The following is a 15,643-nucleotide window of genomic DNA, read 5'->3' on the forward strand; positions in this document are numbered from 1 at the left end:
ACACGGAAGTAAATACGAAAACTCAGCTAAAAGGGTTGTCAGTGGTTGTCTCTGAGATCTGGGAAATGTGTATGGAGAGCTGCCATTTCTTCTAACAAGTTTTCGAGAAGTATGTGACTCTTTAAACAATCTGCATATATAACTGATATAAATAACTGAAGGAAACAGAAACAATTAAAATAATGGTTGTGAATTGATATTTTAACTCGCTACAATTTCAATTTTCTAAACTGTATTTCCTTTTGATAATAAATAGTATTACAGTAAGTATTAACTCATGACATTTTATGAACCTCCAAATGCTCTCATTTAGGCAAGAAAGTATGCATACTCTAAAGAAGACAGTATGTGAAATATTTTAAAGCTATAAAAGGACATGGGCAGACTCACATATATTAAATGAATTAAAATAGATAATTATTAGTATTCATTTTACCTACTTCATTCTATGACTGCTTTTTTTTCCAAATCCATACAGAAAACTCTCAAGGAAAATAGTTTCAAATAGTTTCACCTCTTATCTTCCTTAATTTTTACACATGGTCCCCCAATTCTATGGACACCATCCATGACATTTTTTTTACTCTAAAAATGTCGATAAGGAAATATTGTGGAACAATCTGTGTCGTGGACAATAACTGCTGCCATCCTCAGCAATTTTCATTTACTTCTGAGCTGCATTCCCAAACAATAAAGAGTTCAACTAGCCCAGAGTCGTTAACCAGCAATTGCCAGAAATCACCTGGACTGTAGATCACCCCAAATGCACACCTCTCTTCAGTGATTTTCCGAAGCTCAGGGCGAAAGCCTTACTCGTGGAAAGCAGCGTGTGTTCAGGCTCGTGGGGAGAGACAGCCGAGCAGCCGTGGGAGGCCAGAGTCACCAGGGAATTCATTTTAAGCTTGGGGCTGTGACAGTCCAAGCTCCCAGGCAGGACCAAGGGCTCTCACTACTGGTGCCTCAGAGCCAAGAAGGGGGAAGGAGGTAAAAGAAAGATTCCTGAGAAGCAGCAGGGCAAGGAGGGGTAGCGGGGGGCTCACTGGCACTCCTTCGACTCAGAGCGCAGAGCAGAAAGAAGGCCAGGTTTACCTCTCTCAGTTAAGTTTAGAGAATTATGTACGGGCCACAGGTTTGCAACTGAAAAGTATGAAAAAGTAGTTGGGTATAAAGCACTCTGTGTGTGTTTTAGTTCCTACGATTAAACAAAAAGGAATTTAACCTTGCTTCTAATTTTACTTCCATGTATCTAAGTTTCTAAGTCGGCACTTCCCCCGGGTTCTGTCCTGGGACCTTTCCTCTGTGCATGTCCTTCCTCTGCCCTCTTACTCACTCCCAGAGCTGCAATTCCGTAAAGAGCTGGCTTCCAGCCTGCCCTCGACCACAGCCTCTTGGCGCCGGGTCTGCGAGCCCTACGAGCCCTGCCACTGGTTGTGGTGCCTTTGGCCCGTCTCCTGGCCCCCCTCACTCCACTGGCTGCCCCCCCACGAACCTCTCTCAGGGAAGGCCATGTCTGCCCCTGCTTGGTGCATTACGTAGCTGCTTCCTAACACTGGAGTTCAAAGCACACTCCCCCACCCACAAGCCTGTCCTCTTAGCACCCTTTATCCAATGTGTCCCAGAGCATCGTGTACCTGGACCACGCAGGGTCCACGGTGCCCTGGCTCAGAGTCAGGTCCCAGTGAACGTTCTCTCCCACCACACTCCTCTGCTTATCTGTCTGCTTCATCCTTTCCCTTCCTGCACCCCCAGGAAGGTGAGCTCCTCTCAAAAGCTCCCTCACCAACTCTCTCCTGAGGCTCTCTCCACTCTGTCTGCCTGAGTTAACTCTCTCACCTTTGAGACTTCACTGACGAACCTACCTCATCTATGATCACCATTTTATGGCCTTACCCACCCCAGAAAGTCACCAAATGAATGGACTGAGTCCAGCTTATTCTACAGTTTTTCTAGAACTTCTAAAAAACAATCTTTTCAGCATGGTAAGTGCCCAGGCAACATTTACTGAATTATATTTTAATGGGCTTAATTACAGGTTACAAGGAAACGTGGATACAGTCAGCAATGTGCTGTCCTGACCTGAGCCTATGTGTTAATGCCCTCAGGAAAGGTTATTTTAAGCGTGTTTCAATATCTTACTGACCTTTCACTTTGTTATCCACCTCGTCCCCTGGAAGGCCCAGTCTTTTTTTCCCAAAATCAGGTCCCACTGACTTCAAGGGTGCTCGCTGTGACTTCTCACTCCTCTTATGGGCAAACAGCAGGGAGGAAGACAAGGAATCAGACGAGGAGACCGTGTAATCCACTAGCGGGTCAATGCTGCTCCCTGTCAGCCAGTTAAATGAGCTTCGTCCATCTGCAACACACAGAATCAGAGCAGTTACTGCGCTCAGTGCTGCACACAGGCCAGTGCGCCTGCTGTGACACACCTGCCGGGACACACTGGCAGCACCTTGATCTTGAGCCTCAGTATGCTCACCTGTGACCCCTGGCTGAGTCTCTGTCAGGTCCCCAGGGTGTGGCCTGAGGCAGGGTGTCCCCACTGCAAAGTAAGAAACAAGCCACCTGCTCCCAGCACAGTAATAATACTTTGTATCTATTGAAAGGTGCCAAGAGCCCCTGACTTCTAATATTAGTGTCACAGAATTTCCATTGTGATTATTCAAATTAGTCCCAATTCCAGAACCAACAAAATCTGACTAAAAACAGTTACATGAAGGAAAAACATTCAGGTGTTTACATAAAAGGATTAAGATATTTTATTTTATAATTTGTACTTTGCTGATCAAAGGAAACAGAACATTTGAGAAAGAACAATTTAATAAACTGCAAACATAGCAAATGAATTTGGTTTAGCTCTACTTTGCTTTTGAGATGAGATGTTTTAAATTTGCTGCGTTAGATTTTTCAGTACAAAGACAAAACAAAAACATACATGCACTGAAACTTGTCCTGGATTTTCTAGCCAGAAATAATCCTCTTCTCCTTTTTAAAAAATTATTATAATCATACATAATATAAAATTTACTATTTCAATTATTATTAAGTATACAGTTCAGTGGCATCAAGCACATTCATACTGTTCTGCAACCATCGCCACCATCCATCTCCAGAACGCTTTTCCACCAGACAGAAGCCGCTCTCACAGGCCAGAGTGCCCTGTGCTCAGCAGGTGTGTCCAGGTCTGTTACCTGCAGTCTGTGTCAGCGTGAAATCACACTGCTGTTGGGTGGCCCTTATCTGCCCGGCCATTGGCTGGCGTGCCGAAAGGGACCCCTCCTGGGTTCGGGTCTGGAGAGTGCTCTGGGAGGCCTGGGTCTCAACAAACATCGGAGTGAGAACAGTACTTCGGAAACGCCAGTCAGAATCAATGGTATATTCCTGCATATAAGAAAGCTTCAAATGAAATGTTCCTTTTTTAGCAACACTGAAATATTTCTATTTAAAATCCAATGATGCTATCAGCAGACATGTACCATAATTTCATATTTCTCTGTGGAAAGCAGCTGGAGAACCTTTTCTAATTTAAAAGTTTTAACGAATTATTTACCAACTAGAAAAACTACTATTGGGGGAGAAAATGCGTTTTCTTAACCGTTTTGCATTAAAGGCTTGATGTCAACCTCAGTGATGGCACCACAACACAGCTGCAACGAGTCAAACACCGCTGGGTCAACTCTCCTATGCAGGCGCACGCGCCAAGCGCTTGCCACATGCAGACCACCGGGTTGTTGAGGCTGCGGCGGAGAGAAGGCGCGAGCTCAGCACCTGCTGCGGGGATGGGAGGCGGGACAGGAGGGCGGGCACTCGTGAGAAAGGAACCTGAGTGGAGGCCGACAGCGTGAGCAGTGTGAGCCTCCAGGAGCGGAAGGCGAAGGCAAATGCTTCCGAAGGAATGTGTGAGTATTCCAAGGAAAGTAAGACAGCCAGCTGGACGCTATTAGAAACGTTCACTAACTGACAAGAAAACTTACAATATGCATCATCATTACAGAAACAAGCACTTCACCTGAAATTCACATTCCGACAGAGGATGCTCAAACATGGGGTTTGGATAGTCTGGGCTCATGCTGGTCATTTCAAGCAGAAAATTTGTTGCCAGACTTAAGAAGTGCACTTCTATCTTAGGAGAATATAAAGAATTTAGTGCCAACAGTCGGTCCAAGGCATTGGAAGGTAACCTAGTTTCATGGCTCCAGAAATTTCGAATAATTAATCTGAAAAGCAGAGAGAAGAAAAGCGCACTGCTTAGACACTGCCAACGAGGAAGGGCATTCTGCACGTGGTGTCATGTGGAGAAGGCCGCTTTTCATCCACACAAAGCTTAACAGAGAGGGCGACCACACACGTGTATAAAGAGTATAACCTGAGTTATGAAAAGATGCACTGAAGGAAGGGAATGTTAAAATACGTATTAAAAATTTAACAGGAGGTGGGAAACTGGGTGATTTTATTCTTTCATCTCTATTCCCTGGGAAGTTTTCAATGATAAGTACATAATAGAAACTATTTTGAAACTGAAAAAACACTTTAAGAAATTACATATAATTCTGCACTTAGTACTGCCTTGCTAAGACAATTTACTCCAAAAATTACTGCCATAAAGTATTCAAAACTTTAAATTAGTTAAAAGCCAGGTTAGGCTCTATAATTTATGAATGCTTATGAAATCCAAATACAATTTTTAAAAGCTCAATGAATTTAAAATTGTAGCAGAATGGAAACATAAGTGATACATAGAATCATATGAAAAGTTTATGCCCCTTGCGATATAATTAGTACTTGATAAGACACTCATATAACTGACTTAGGTCAGGCATTACAGAAGATGACAATCATTTCTCCTACTTCCACCTATAATTAACATGGTTTTGTCTTATTTCTAAGGTTTCAAACACTTCATTCAATATTAATATAAGTGTGATCTCCACTTTTTATGTTAAATGGGAAACAGATTATGGATTTTTTTTTCTTCTTAAAACAAAAAAAGGAGACAAGGTCTCGCTCTGTTGCTCAGGCTGGTCTCAAACTCCTGGGCTCAAACAATCCTCCCACTTAAACCTCCCAAGTAGCTGGGATTACAGGTGTGCACCACTGTGTCCAGCTCTCAGATTTTCTTTTTATTTTGAAATACTTTAACTCGCTGTACTAGCAGAGAGTGCTTTGTCCACATCACTTTTTCAGAAGTTTTATTTTAAAGTAACTTGTCAAGATTTTGAAGTCTTATTCTTTGTAATGTGATTTAAAATACATTTTTACAAAACATTATGAAATACAGGAGGCAGAGAAAATGCTAATACTGCAAATGCATTTCTAAAACTGCTGAGAAATACTCTACGCTAGCCTAGACAGCGGCCCCTAACGCTTCATTGCCACGGCCCAGGAGCAGCACGCACTGAAGCCCAGGGTTCTCGTCCACCAATCCTTGAATCAGCACCTCCTTTGCCAACTTAAATATTTCCTGGGAGTCATCATCTGTTTGACTTTCTGGATCTCTGTTTGAGAAAACAACAAAATGCCAAAACATTAATACTCTATTCTAGCCCTTTGTTCAAGCCCAGTAACACTGTCTGGAACTAAAGTAAAAATGGCTAGTTTTTCCCATGGGGCTATAATGCCCTAAATCCCAGCAGGACCCCCGTCGTGTGTGTGCACAGGCCTGACATCCTCCTCTCAGGCCTCAGAGCTTATAAGTTTATAAGCTTATAAGTGTTCCTAAACTTAAAACATTTTTAACTCAACCAATAATTTCACTCTCTAAATATTTCCCACACACGTGAAATGAGTTAAAATAAGGACAGAATATATGAAAATGAATGTAATTATTAATCACATGGTTAAAAATGCTTTATTATGTTCCAGATTGCTAAGGCACCCAAATCCCTAATAAAATAAAATGTCAATGTATAGCTTACCTGTAATTGTCATGTGTCCACATGAGAATATTATACATCTGCTCCCTACATGTTGTAGAAGGGTGGGAAACAAATTCCACAACAGGGCCCAGTAGTTCTCGGAGTTCTACTGGTTTTAATTTTGCCATCATCTTATAAATTATGTCCAAACACACTTTTTGTCTTTCATCATCTCTATAAGAAAGATTTTTAAAAACACACAAATTTAACCACTTTTATTATTGTACTTTCAAATTATGACAGGCAACTTTTTCTTTTTTGTGCTGTTCTGTAGTTTCAAAATTTGAATAGTATTATGTTAGATAATACTACACTTACATAAAAATTACATTCTTAAAAATAAGTATCACAGGCTAGATTATTAAAAATAAACAAATTAATTCAATGTGCTATCCTGGAATGAATCTTGGAATAGAAAAAGGACACTGGGGAGAACTGGTGAGATGGAAATAAAGTCCAGTTTAGTTAATGGGAATGTACTAATGTGGTTTTTTAAAATTTTTTTATTTTATTGACATCTATGCCTCAAAGGAATGTACTAACGTTAATTTCTTAGTTTTAACAAACGTATTAAGATTATGTAAGATGGGGAAACTGTGGAAGGGGTATATATGGGAATGCTGTGTACTATCTTTAAACTTTTCTGTAAATATAAACTTATTTCAAAATAAAAAGCTCATTTTAAAAAACCTGATAATGGCAAACAAAATAAGCTAAAAATATAAAGAATTTCTGGTTTTAAAAATGCTTTCAAGAGCTACCTGGAGGGTCATACAGTGAAGTGAGGTGCAGTCTGCACCCTAAAGGAGGCGCACACCTATCTCCTTGTTTGGTGTGTCTTTTGCTCCTTACAGCACCCGCCTGGATGCCTTACACAACGCAGATACTCAGTAAACAGTCACTGAAGGACACAAGGACACAATGACATACATTCTTTGCTATTGGCACACTGCACATTTATCAGTAATTCATTGCCATGTAAAAGTATGTATATAGACCAAGACTGGAAAAGAGTAGAGAAATAAAACAATGTAAGCCATCAGCAGCTTTCTCCTTTAACTTTTACTTTTATACTATATTGCAATTCTGAAAGTAAAGGAACATTTATAATATTAATACATTAACTGAAAGCTCTTACCTGGCAAAACTGGTACAGAACTCAAAAGCATGCAGTTTAAATTTGAAGAGAGAGCCTGAGGCAACTATGCAGGCCACCTCCTTTATTCATGGGTGAGGGATGGGGCCCACAGGGTTGGAGTGGCGGCAGGGCGAGGCCCACCTCAGCACACACTCCATGATTATGCTCTCTTCACCGTTCCTTCTCAGATTTGAACTTCACAAATATGCATTTCACGGAAACCCACAGGTTCTTCACAAGTTGAAGGAGAGGCATTAATGTTTTATGAGCCCATCCGAGAGTGTGGGCTGCTGCTCACTCACCTGTGTCTCATGATTTGAACAAAGTCCTTGCTCTTTAACTGGAAGTACAGGTCTGTCATTTCCTCAGCACGACAAAGCACCACCTCCAGACAGAGTGTCTTCATCACTCCATGAAACTTCGGCAGCAGGAAGAACACAGCATTCATGAACCTGGGTAGGGAGGCACAGTGGTGAGGGGAGAGCCTCAGACCCTGCACCCCGACATGCGCCCAAGGGTCCCTACCTGTCAGCAAGAGGAGGGAAGCTCTTGGTCACTTTGTTCAAGCACACAATAAATTTGTCCTCCATAGCATTCTGATGTTGCTTCAACTGTTTTACAACCATGTCACACACGGATTCCCCCAGTATCTGAAAAATTAAGTTTCTTTTCAAATACACAAGAGTGGAAACTTATGTTAAGCACTGAAAATAAGGTTTATCTTGAATATTTAAGTGAACTCAAGGAAGGTGTTCAATGTTATCACCTACAACAAGGCTCACAGAGCACATGACAAAACAAGAGGTGCTAGGGATGTCCACTGGTCCACAATGACCACTGTATGCCTGGCTCCTGGTCCCTGAGGTCCTACACCCAGTGGGTGCTCAAGACCACATTGCTGTGCTCCATGCTGTGAGCACCAGGGCGCCTGGCTTATGTCAGATGTCGGATCGATGAAAAAGAACAGTGTTTCTTTCTGACACCAACACACGACAAGTTAGTCCTTTCAGAAGTTAAGCTAAAATCAATGACTAAATACTGTTTAAGACACATTTTAAGATGTTCAGGTCTCTGGTCAAAAATATTTACATAAAACACAATCTTCAAGCAACTCTACCCACACAGCAGCCCCATCGGGGTCTGGCTGCCCGTGTCCAGCTTTCTCTCCAGCGCCCGGAGTAACAGCAGCAGTAACTACCCGCCACTACAGATTTGTCTGTATCTTACTGCCTCCCCGCTCCAAACACCAGCTCCCCAAGGTCAGGGACTTAGCCTGTCCTGTTCCCTGCTGCATCCCCAGGGCCTAGAAACAAGTAAGTAAGTCCTCAGGAATAAGTGTTCAACTAGAGAAGGACTCAGCAGAGACTACCGGAAGGAAGTGATGGAAGATGTTTACATCCATCATTCATGGTTCATCTTCCTCCTCACAAAGACTAGAAAAGGAAAGTGGGCAACCTTTTTAAAGGCATTAAGATTGGATGCATAGTTTTTCAATACAAAATTACTATAGGTTGAGCATCCCAAATCTGAAAATCCAAAGTTCGAAATGTTCCAAAATCTAAACTTCTTAGAGCACTGACATGACACTCAAAGGAAATGTTCATTGGAGCATTTCGGATTTTGGATTCTTGGATTTGGGATGCTCAAACAGTAAGTATAATGCAAATATTCCAAAATCCAAAAAAATCCAAAACCTGAAACACTTCTGATCCCAAGCATTTTGGATAAGGCATACTCAACCTGTAATAGGAGGCTATTTTAAAACAGTGCTCAAGGAAAATCCTTAACACAAAACCACAAATTTCAATGGCCTGAACCCCATGGAGAATATTTTAATTAAGTATTACACTACTGATTCATCAGTTTTTTTTTGTTTTTTTTTTTTTTTAGACAGGGTTTCACTCTATTGCCCGGGCTCGAGTGCAGCAGTATGATCATAACTCACAGCAACCTCAAACTCCTGGGCTAAAGTGATCCTTCTGCCTCAGCTTCCCAAAGTGCTAGGATTACAGGGGTAATCCCAGGCCCAGATATGTCTTTTTATTAAAAGTATTTAATCTGATGGCACAACAAAATGTTCAGAATCTAGCAGGTAAGGTCGAGTGCATGGCTTGCCACGCCTGTAATGCCAGCACTTTCGGAGGCCGAGGCAGGAGCATCGCAGGACACCGGACTGAGAAGGCCGAGAAGGGCCCACCCCTCTCACAGCTGGATAACTCTGCCCTCACCTCAGCAGTTACCTGCCGGGCTGATTTTCTCCAAAAGGAAATCTGAGATCAAGTTCATAGGAATGAAAGCTAGTTAAATACTCACCCTAACTTTTACAGTAAAAAGTCAGTCGCCAATCTGCCAATCTTTAAATGTTCACAAAGTTCCCATGTATTTAAAAAATCTTATATTATCGCTAAAAAATTGAGCCCTGTATTTGGTAAATAGTAGGAAAACAGTGAAATATTAAATGCAGATACCCACTTTGTTTCTAATAGCATACAGGAAGTACATATAAGTATCAAGGGTCATAACAAATCAAAATTGACAAGTATTTACTTAAAATTGTGCAACACACTCACATTTTTTCTCTCCATAACATACTGAAGAACAAGTCCCAGAACTTCTGCTGCTGCCGCATATACCTCTTTATATTTTACAAAGGACATATTATTGACCAAAGCTTGAAAGTATCTACAATAAATACAGAAAACAAATATGCTTAAAATAATGCATTGTTGTTTGACATAAAAAGTTAAAATTTTCCCTCTCTTGTCATGTTAATAGCACAAATTAAGAAAATCTGAACCTAAAATAATATAAATTAAGCACAGGAATACACGTGTCAGTTTGTATTCAAGGGCTCTGACATTACAACCAGAACAGCGTGGGTGGTCCAACACCCAACCACACAAAACCGCCTAGTCAGTTTCCCACAGTGTGAGGCCTGACAACAAGCTGCAGTGAAAGAAAAGGCTACTATCCAAGAGTAGGAGGCACTGACCCCCTTTCAAAAGCCCCTACTACGACAAGACAAAGATAATACAATGACAAGAGAAGGCCTATGCCCAGAGCACACACTCTGTGTGAGGCACAGGGAGCAGCACATCTAACCATCACCCTCGCAGCAACTCCGTAAGGCTGTTCTTGGGGCGGAAACCAAAGATCAAAACAGTAACCCGTCTACAGGAAACGAATTCCTGTTGAGTGCCGAGCTCCTGGCTGCCTCAACTGTGAGGTCACACAGTCTCTGGCACCAGTGTCGGGGTGATGGGTCTCGGGTTCAACACGGAGGGTCCCAAGATGGGAGGCCAGAGTGGGCGGGCAGAAACCTACAGGGCAGCTACAGCGCGAACCTGACTTCAAAAGCACCCTCTGCTATGTCCTTCCTTCTCAGTGTCACACCCGCTGCTCCCGTGGGAGGCAGGTCACACCCGTCACCCGTGCCCAGGGTGGGACAGCCAGGCTGGAACAGGGCGAGTACAGGGACAGCACAGCCCAGCGTTCTGGAGGCCCCTTTGTAGTCAGAGACCCCGTAACAAAGCTGCCTGTGCAACCCATGTTACTTTCAGGTGTAAGTGTTGAAAATATCAGTTTGGAAAATAAGACAATACCTAACACCTCTCACCTGCCAACACGAACATGAAAAAAATTACACTTATTTTTAAAAACCTATATTCCCCGTTCACTCCAGACATATTTCTTCTCCCAAATGACTCTAAATCCAACTTTCTAAATTTAGGTAGAAATATTTTTAACATGGGTTCTGGCCCTTAAATTTATCAAACTTGAACCACACTCCAGTCTGTCGATCCAATTCAAGGAGACTTTAACCCAAAAAAGAATCAAGCAAAAAATATGATACTTACTGGAAACTTTCTACACCACACTTCGGGTCATAGGGAGGCAAGTTATTGGCCATCACGATGCCTAATAACTGAATCCCTACTGAATTGTCTTTAGAATTAGGATCTTTACTGGAAAACTTTTCAAATATTAACCTGAAACATAAGCACAAAGGAGAAAATAGAGACTGTCATATAATCAAATTTCAAATTATGTTCATCTTCTATCATTTCAAGTACTTAAATTTCATTGTAATCACCATTTACAATATGCTACATTTTAACCTAAATTTCTAAACAATATTGCAAAAACTAGTAAACTTATACCTGTAAGGGATGGACAAGCAATCCTTCCAGCATTCAACAAGGGTTTTTATAATTTCGAGGTTGTGTCTAAACACAGCTCTTTTTGGATGAAAGACATGTTTCATTAGGAAATGAAGCAATCGATTTGCTAATACTTCATCTTTAGCGACCCCCTGAAAAGGCAATAGAAATTCTACATTAACATCCAGCATTCCACTCTGGAAAAGGCTTTTTAAATCCAAAAGTCCATTTATAAAAGATATCTGCCTTTGTCGCTCCATGAATTAGTATTAAACGTGTTTTGGGACAGGATTTGTCTTAAGGGTTTTACAGAGCTTTGCCCTAAAAGAATATGTGAACGTGTTGGTTTGCATTTCGAATGCTGTTACACTCGGAAGGGCGTCTCTGAAAGGCAGTAGCGGCTGTATCCCAGGAGGCGCCGCATTTCTCAGACCTAAAGAATTGGATTTGCTTTGTAAAGCACAAGCGAATCTGTTAAAAACTATAGGCTGAGAGCTGACGATGGAGTGCCCTCCGGAACAAACAGCTTCCCGGAAACGACAGCTTCCCGAATGGCTAAAAGCAAAGCTTTTGTTTAAACCACTCTAGACTACCTGTCTCCATTCACGATAACCTAATAAACATGGAGCTTACATATCTCTGTTTAACCCCTCTGTTTAAATGATAAACTTACCTTAGAATTTAGAAATTAACCTTTGAAAGACTTTGTAACCGTTTGCCCACGTAAATAGAATTAGTTAAAGAATCTGTAGAAGCCTTCTGTAAAAGCCTTTTGAAAATCTGTTAACCTGAGAGGAACTACCTGTTGTTATGTAAATCTGTTACCCCTGACAATTGTTCACTATTTCCTATAAGTTACCATGTAAGACCTCATTTGGGGCTTTTTGAGACCAACGGAGAGGTCCCAGCCCCCTGAGCTCCCGCTTTGGCTATAATCTTTATAAACTTATAAAACTATATCTTTGTCTCAGTGTATTCTTTTATTTCTTCCATTTTCCATTTCTCTCTATTATTTTCTTATCCCTTGCAATTCTACCAAAGGGACCCGGTTTTTTGCAGGGAACACTGGCCACGTTCCCCACGTGCCTTTTACTCAGGAGTCCAGCTCCTGGTTAAAGCCCTATGTGTGACTTTTTTAGGGCTGACCTCAAGCAATGACAAGGACTTCCCTGGCAGGGCTCAGGGCCCCCTCCGGCCACACCCTTAACATCTCTGCATTCCTCCCCAGAGCCCCCATTTCTAGGTCCCTTTACCTGAGGCCCTGGACAGAGGTCCTCTTCACAGAAAGAGGGGGAAGCCGTAATGATGCTTTCCACGCTCTGACTCAGTACCTAGCGCTCTCCCGCTCTGAGTCCTTCCCCCGGCACCCTACCACCACCACCACCTCAGAGTCCGTAAAACGGCCGGAGCTGTCTGTTCAGGGCCCCTCACCAGTGATCCACAGTAATCTGTGCTGATCCCCCCTGATCGCTGATCAGTGCACTATTCCTTGTGGGAAAATGGAACAGGGGAATTGGTGCTTTTTCCCTCTGGTTTTAGCCTCTTGCTTATACCATTGCAATGAGTGAGCGGTGTGTGTAGGGGAGGGAACCTGAGGCCTGAAGTCCACCTGTGGCCTTCTAGGTCCTTAAGCGCAGCCTTTGACTGAATCTCAATTTTACAGAGCAGATCCTTTCATTAAAAGGGGTGCAGCAGAGAAGATGAGGCTATGAAGCTTTTCTTGCCTCCTTTGATGCTTAAAAAAGAACCATCTTGAAATCGGAAGGCCGCAGGTTCCCCTGCCACTTTCTTTTCACTTGCTATTGGTTTCTTTTTTTTAATAGAGACACAGTCTTGCTCTGATGCCCAGGCTACAGTGCAGTGGTGTGATCACAGCTCAATGTAACCTCGAACTCCTGGGCTCAAGCGATCCTCCCGCCTCAGCCAGCCTCCCAAAGTGCTAGGGTTACAGTGTGAGCCACAGCGCCTGGCCTGCTGTGGCTTTAATCAGCTGCTGACAGCTGGCACTGTCATCCTCTCATACTTAGCTGAGCTCCTAACATCTACATCAATCTTTTCAATGGTTCCTAAGTTAAACTAAACACTCTCTTAATTTTTTCATGTTATCAAGCAGAGTATAAATTATTTCATCAATTAAGACCAAAAAATCTAAATTTGGTTTACTGTGAGATAACTGAGATAGGCACACCCAGACACAGACATGTGAAAAAGCTACATGTACATTTATCGTGTTTAATGACGATCATTCCCATGATATCCTTGCATGAAAACTTTTGAACATTGTCAGCGTCCACAGTTTTAAATGAACAGGCAAAGCTCCAGCACACATGAGTCTGCACGCAAGTTGCTCCCCCACGACACAGTGTCACCATCCGGCAGCTACGACCTTAGCAGCCACTCTCACCAGTATGGATTACGGTCAATACTCTGGAATAAATAAGCTGGCAAACAAACACCAGCACACCCAGGGGCTTTACTCTCGATAGAAGTCCTCAGAATCTCACCCTCGGGGTCTACTGACATTTAGCTTACACATAATTTTAATAAATCTGTTATCTAATTTCCAAGTTCCTAGCAAGTAAAAGCAACAAACAAAACAAAACAAAACAAAATGCCTGACAGCTTAGTAATAAAAGCAAGGTCAAAGAAATCATCAAAAGCAGACGAAAGAAAACAAAATCAAAGCAGTCTGAGGCCATTTCATATGGGAGCACCACAAAATGACAACTCAAGGTCATGAAGAGGAGCTTGAGTTACCTGTCATATGCACTATAACTGCGGTCCCCAACCCCTGGGCTGCAGACCGGTACTGGTCCGTGGCCTGTTAGGAACTGGGCTGCAGAGCAGGAGGTGAGCAGCAGGCGAGCAAGTGATTGAGCAAAGCTTCATCTGTATTTACAGCCGCTCCCCATCACTCGCATCACTACCTGAGCTCCGCCTCCTGTCAGATCAGCAGCAGCGTTAGTTGCAGGAAAACAAGCTCAGGGCTCCCACTGATTCTGCATTATGGTGAGTTGTATAATTATTTCATTATATAATATAATGTAATAATAATGGAAATAAAGTGCACAACAAATATAATGTGCTTGAGTCATCCCGAAACTATCACCCCCCTCACCTCCCCAGGCCATGGAAAAACTGTCTTCCAACCAGTCCCTGGTGCCAGAAAGGTTGGGGACTGCTGTGCTATAGGGTATCAGCACAGGAATAATACATTACTACAGAACAGATGCATCAATCCTTACTGCAGGAGTAGCCACGCCTGTCCACGAAAGAACAGTAACCACGATCTCCACCAGCATGTAGTGAATTCCTCCTCCTCCGCTGTTTTCAGAAACAGCCAGCTGCAGCAAGGGGCTAAGCCAGTGCTTTGCATAAGGGCGAAAGACCTACGAGAAAATTGAAAAGTCCAATGTTAATGAATCACTCTGAATAACGAAAATATTATTAATAATACAGGAATATATCCTCCATCAGCCAAAATTTTATATTATTACTGGACCTAAGTCCAAAACAGATGTAAATTCCAACAATTACCCCACTTGATCAGATTAGATTCTCTGCTGAATTATCTCTTCATGGGCTCCTGAAATAATTCAGTGGAAATGGATTTGTTATTGATCTTTTCACTGTTTAAAACCCTTCTGATACAATGATGCTCATAGAAATCAAAATCAAAGTATTCTATAGCAATCCTCTGTCCCATCCGAATAATATTCAGCTATAGAAAATTCTTTTATTTTATGCAGATGCATAAGGCATATGAAAAATGAGATAAAAAAATTAGGTAGGTGCACATGGCTAAATTTTTTTTTCACTTTTTCCTATATTACAGAAGTCATTCTGTTATAAAGGTCACATGCTAAAGTCTCTGAAATCTAATTAAGATATATCCATATACTAAACGCCACTGCAGGAGAATGCCATTCTGATGGAAAAGAATAGACTGAAGAATATAATCTAAGCTGTCTACCTTCTTAACCTTCCCACCTTCTTTTTCAAATATTTTCTTGGGGGTGTCTCATCTACTCTTTTCACAGCTTAATCTTGTGGTTTCAAATCCTTTTTGATCATGCCCCCGTAAGTTTAAAAAAAAAATCAGAGCACATTCCACATATACATTTATTTGTAAGTGATATATAAGAACCACTTTACTATGCTATTAAACTATAACAAATACTTAAAGGTTGGCAATTCTAAGATAAATGCAAATAAAAGTTCTACTATTTTCTTCCACATGAGGAGGATCATCTCTAGCATCTCCTCTTGGGAACCACTGCCCTGTTCACTCCGGGCTCCAGAGGCACACATTGCTCCAGGGACAAGTCCCTGGGATGCCTTGGAGGCCTCTCACACCCACACGTGCAGATGCAGGGCAGCAGCTTCCTCCTCAGCCTGCCTGCCCGTGCCCAGCGCCCCCAAGAAATCATCCA

General features: G+C 42.1%; 1 protein-coding gene across 2 annotated transcripts in view; it reads right to left on the reverse strand.

Moving 5' to 3' along the window:
* The window catches only part of PRKDC (protein kinase, DNA-activated, catalytic polypeptide), a 158,587-nt gene that overhangs the window by 55,693 nt on the left and 87,251 nt on the right, over positions 1-15,643 (reverse strand). For both annotated transcript variants that reach the window (XM_012661443.1, XM_012661444.1), the window contains exons 49-59: positions 14,456-14,599; positions 11,211-11,362; positions 10,908-11,039; positions 9,621-9,732; positions 7,576-7,700; positions 7,353-7,502; positions 5,913-6,086; positions 5,394-5,492; positions 4,007-4,214; positions 3,189-3,378; positions 2,141-2,353 (exon numbers count right to left, since the gene is read on the reverse strand). In XM_012661443.1, the coding sequence (XP_012516897.1) occupies positions 2,141-2,353; positions 3,189-3,378; positions 4,007-4,214; positions 5,394-5,492; positions 5,913-6,086; positions 7,353-7,502; positions 7,576-7,700; positions 9,621-9,732; positions 10,908-11,039; positions 11,211-11,362; positions 14,456-14,599 (1,699 nt within the window). The remainder of the gene's footprint in view (positions 1-2,140; positions 2,354-3,188; positions 3,379-4,006; positions 4,215-5,393; positions 5,493-5,912; positions 6,087-7,352; positions 7,503-7,575; positions 7,701-9,620; positions 9,733-10,907; positions 11,040-11,210; positions 11,363-14,455; positions 14,600-15,643) is intronic.

This window comes from Propithecus coquereli, unplaced genomic scaffold (genome assembly GCF_000956105.1).
Source record: "Propithecus coquereli isolate 6110/MARCELLA unplaced genomic scaffold, Pcoq_1.0 Scaffold71, whole genome shotgun sequence".
In the NCBI taxonomy this organism is placed as follows: domain Eukaryota; kingdom Metazoa; phylum Chordata; class Mammalia; order Primates; family Indriidae; genus Propithecus; species Propithecus coquereli.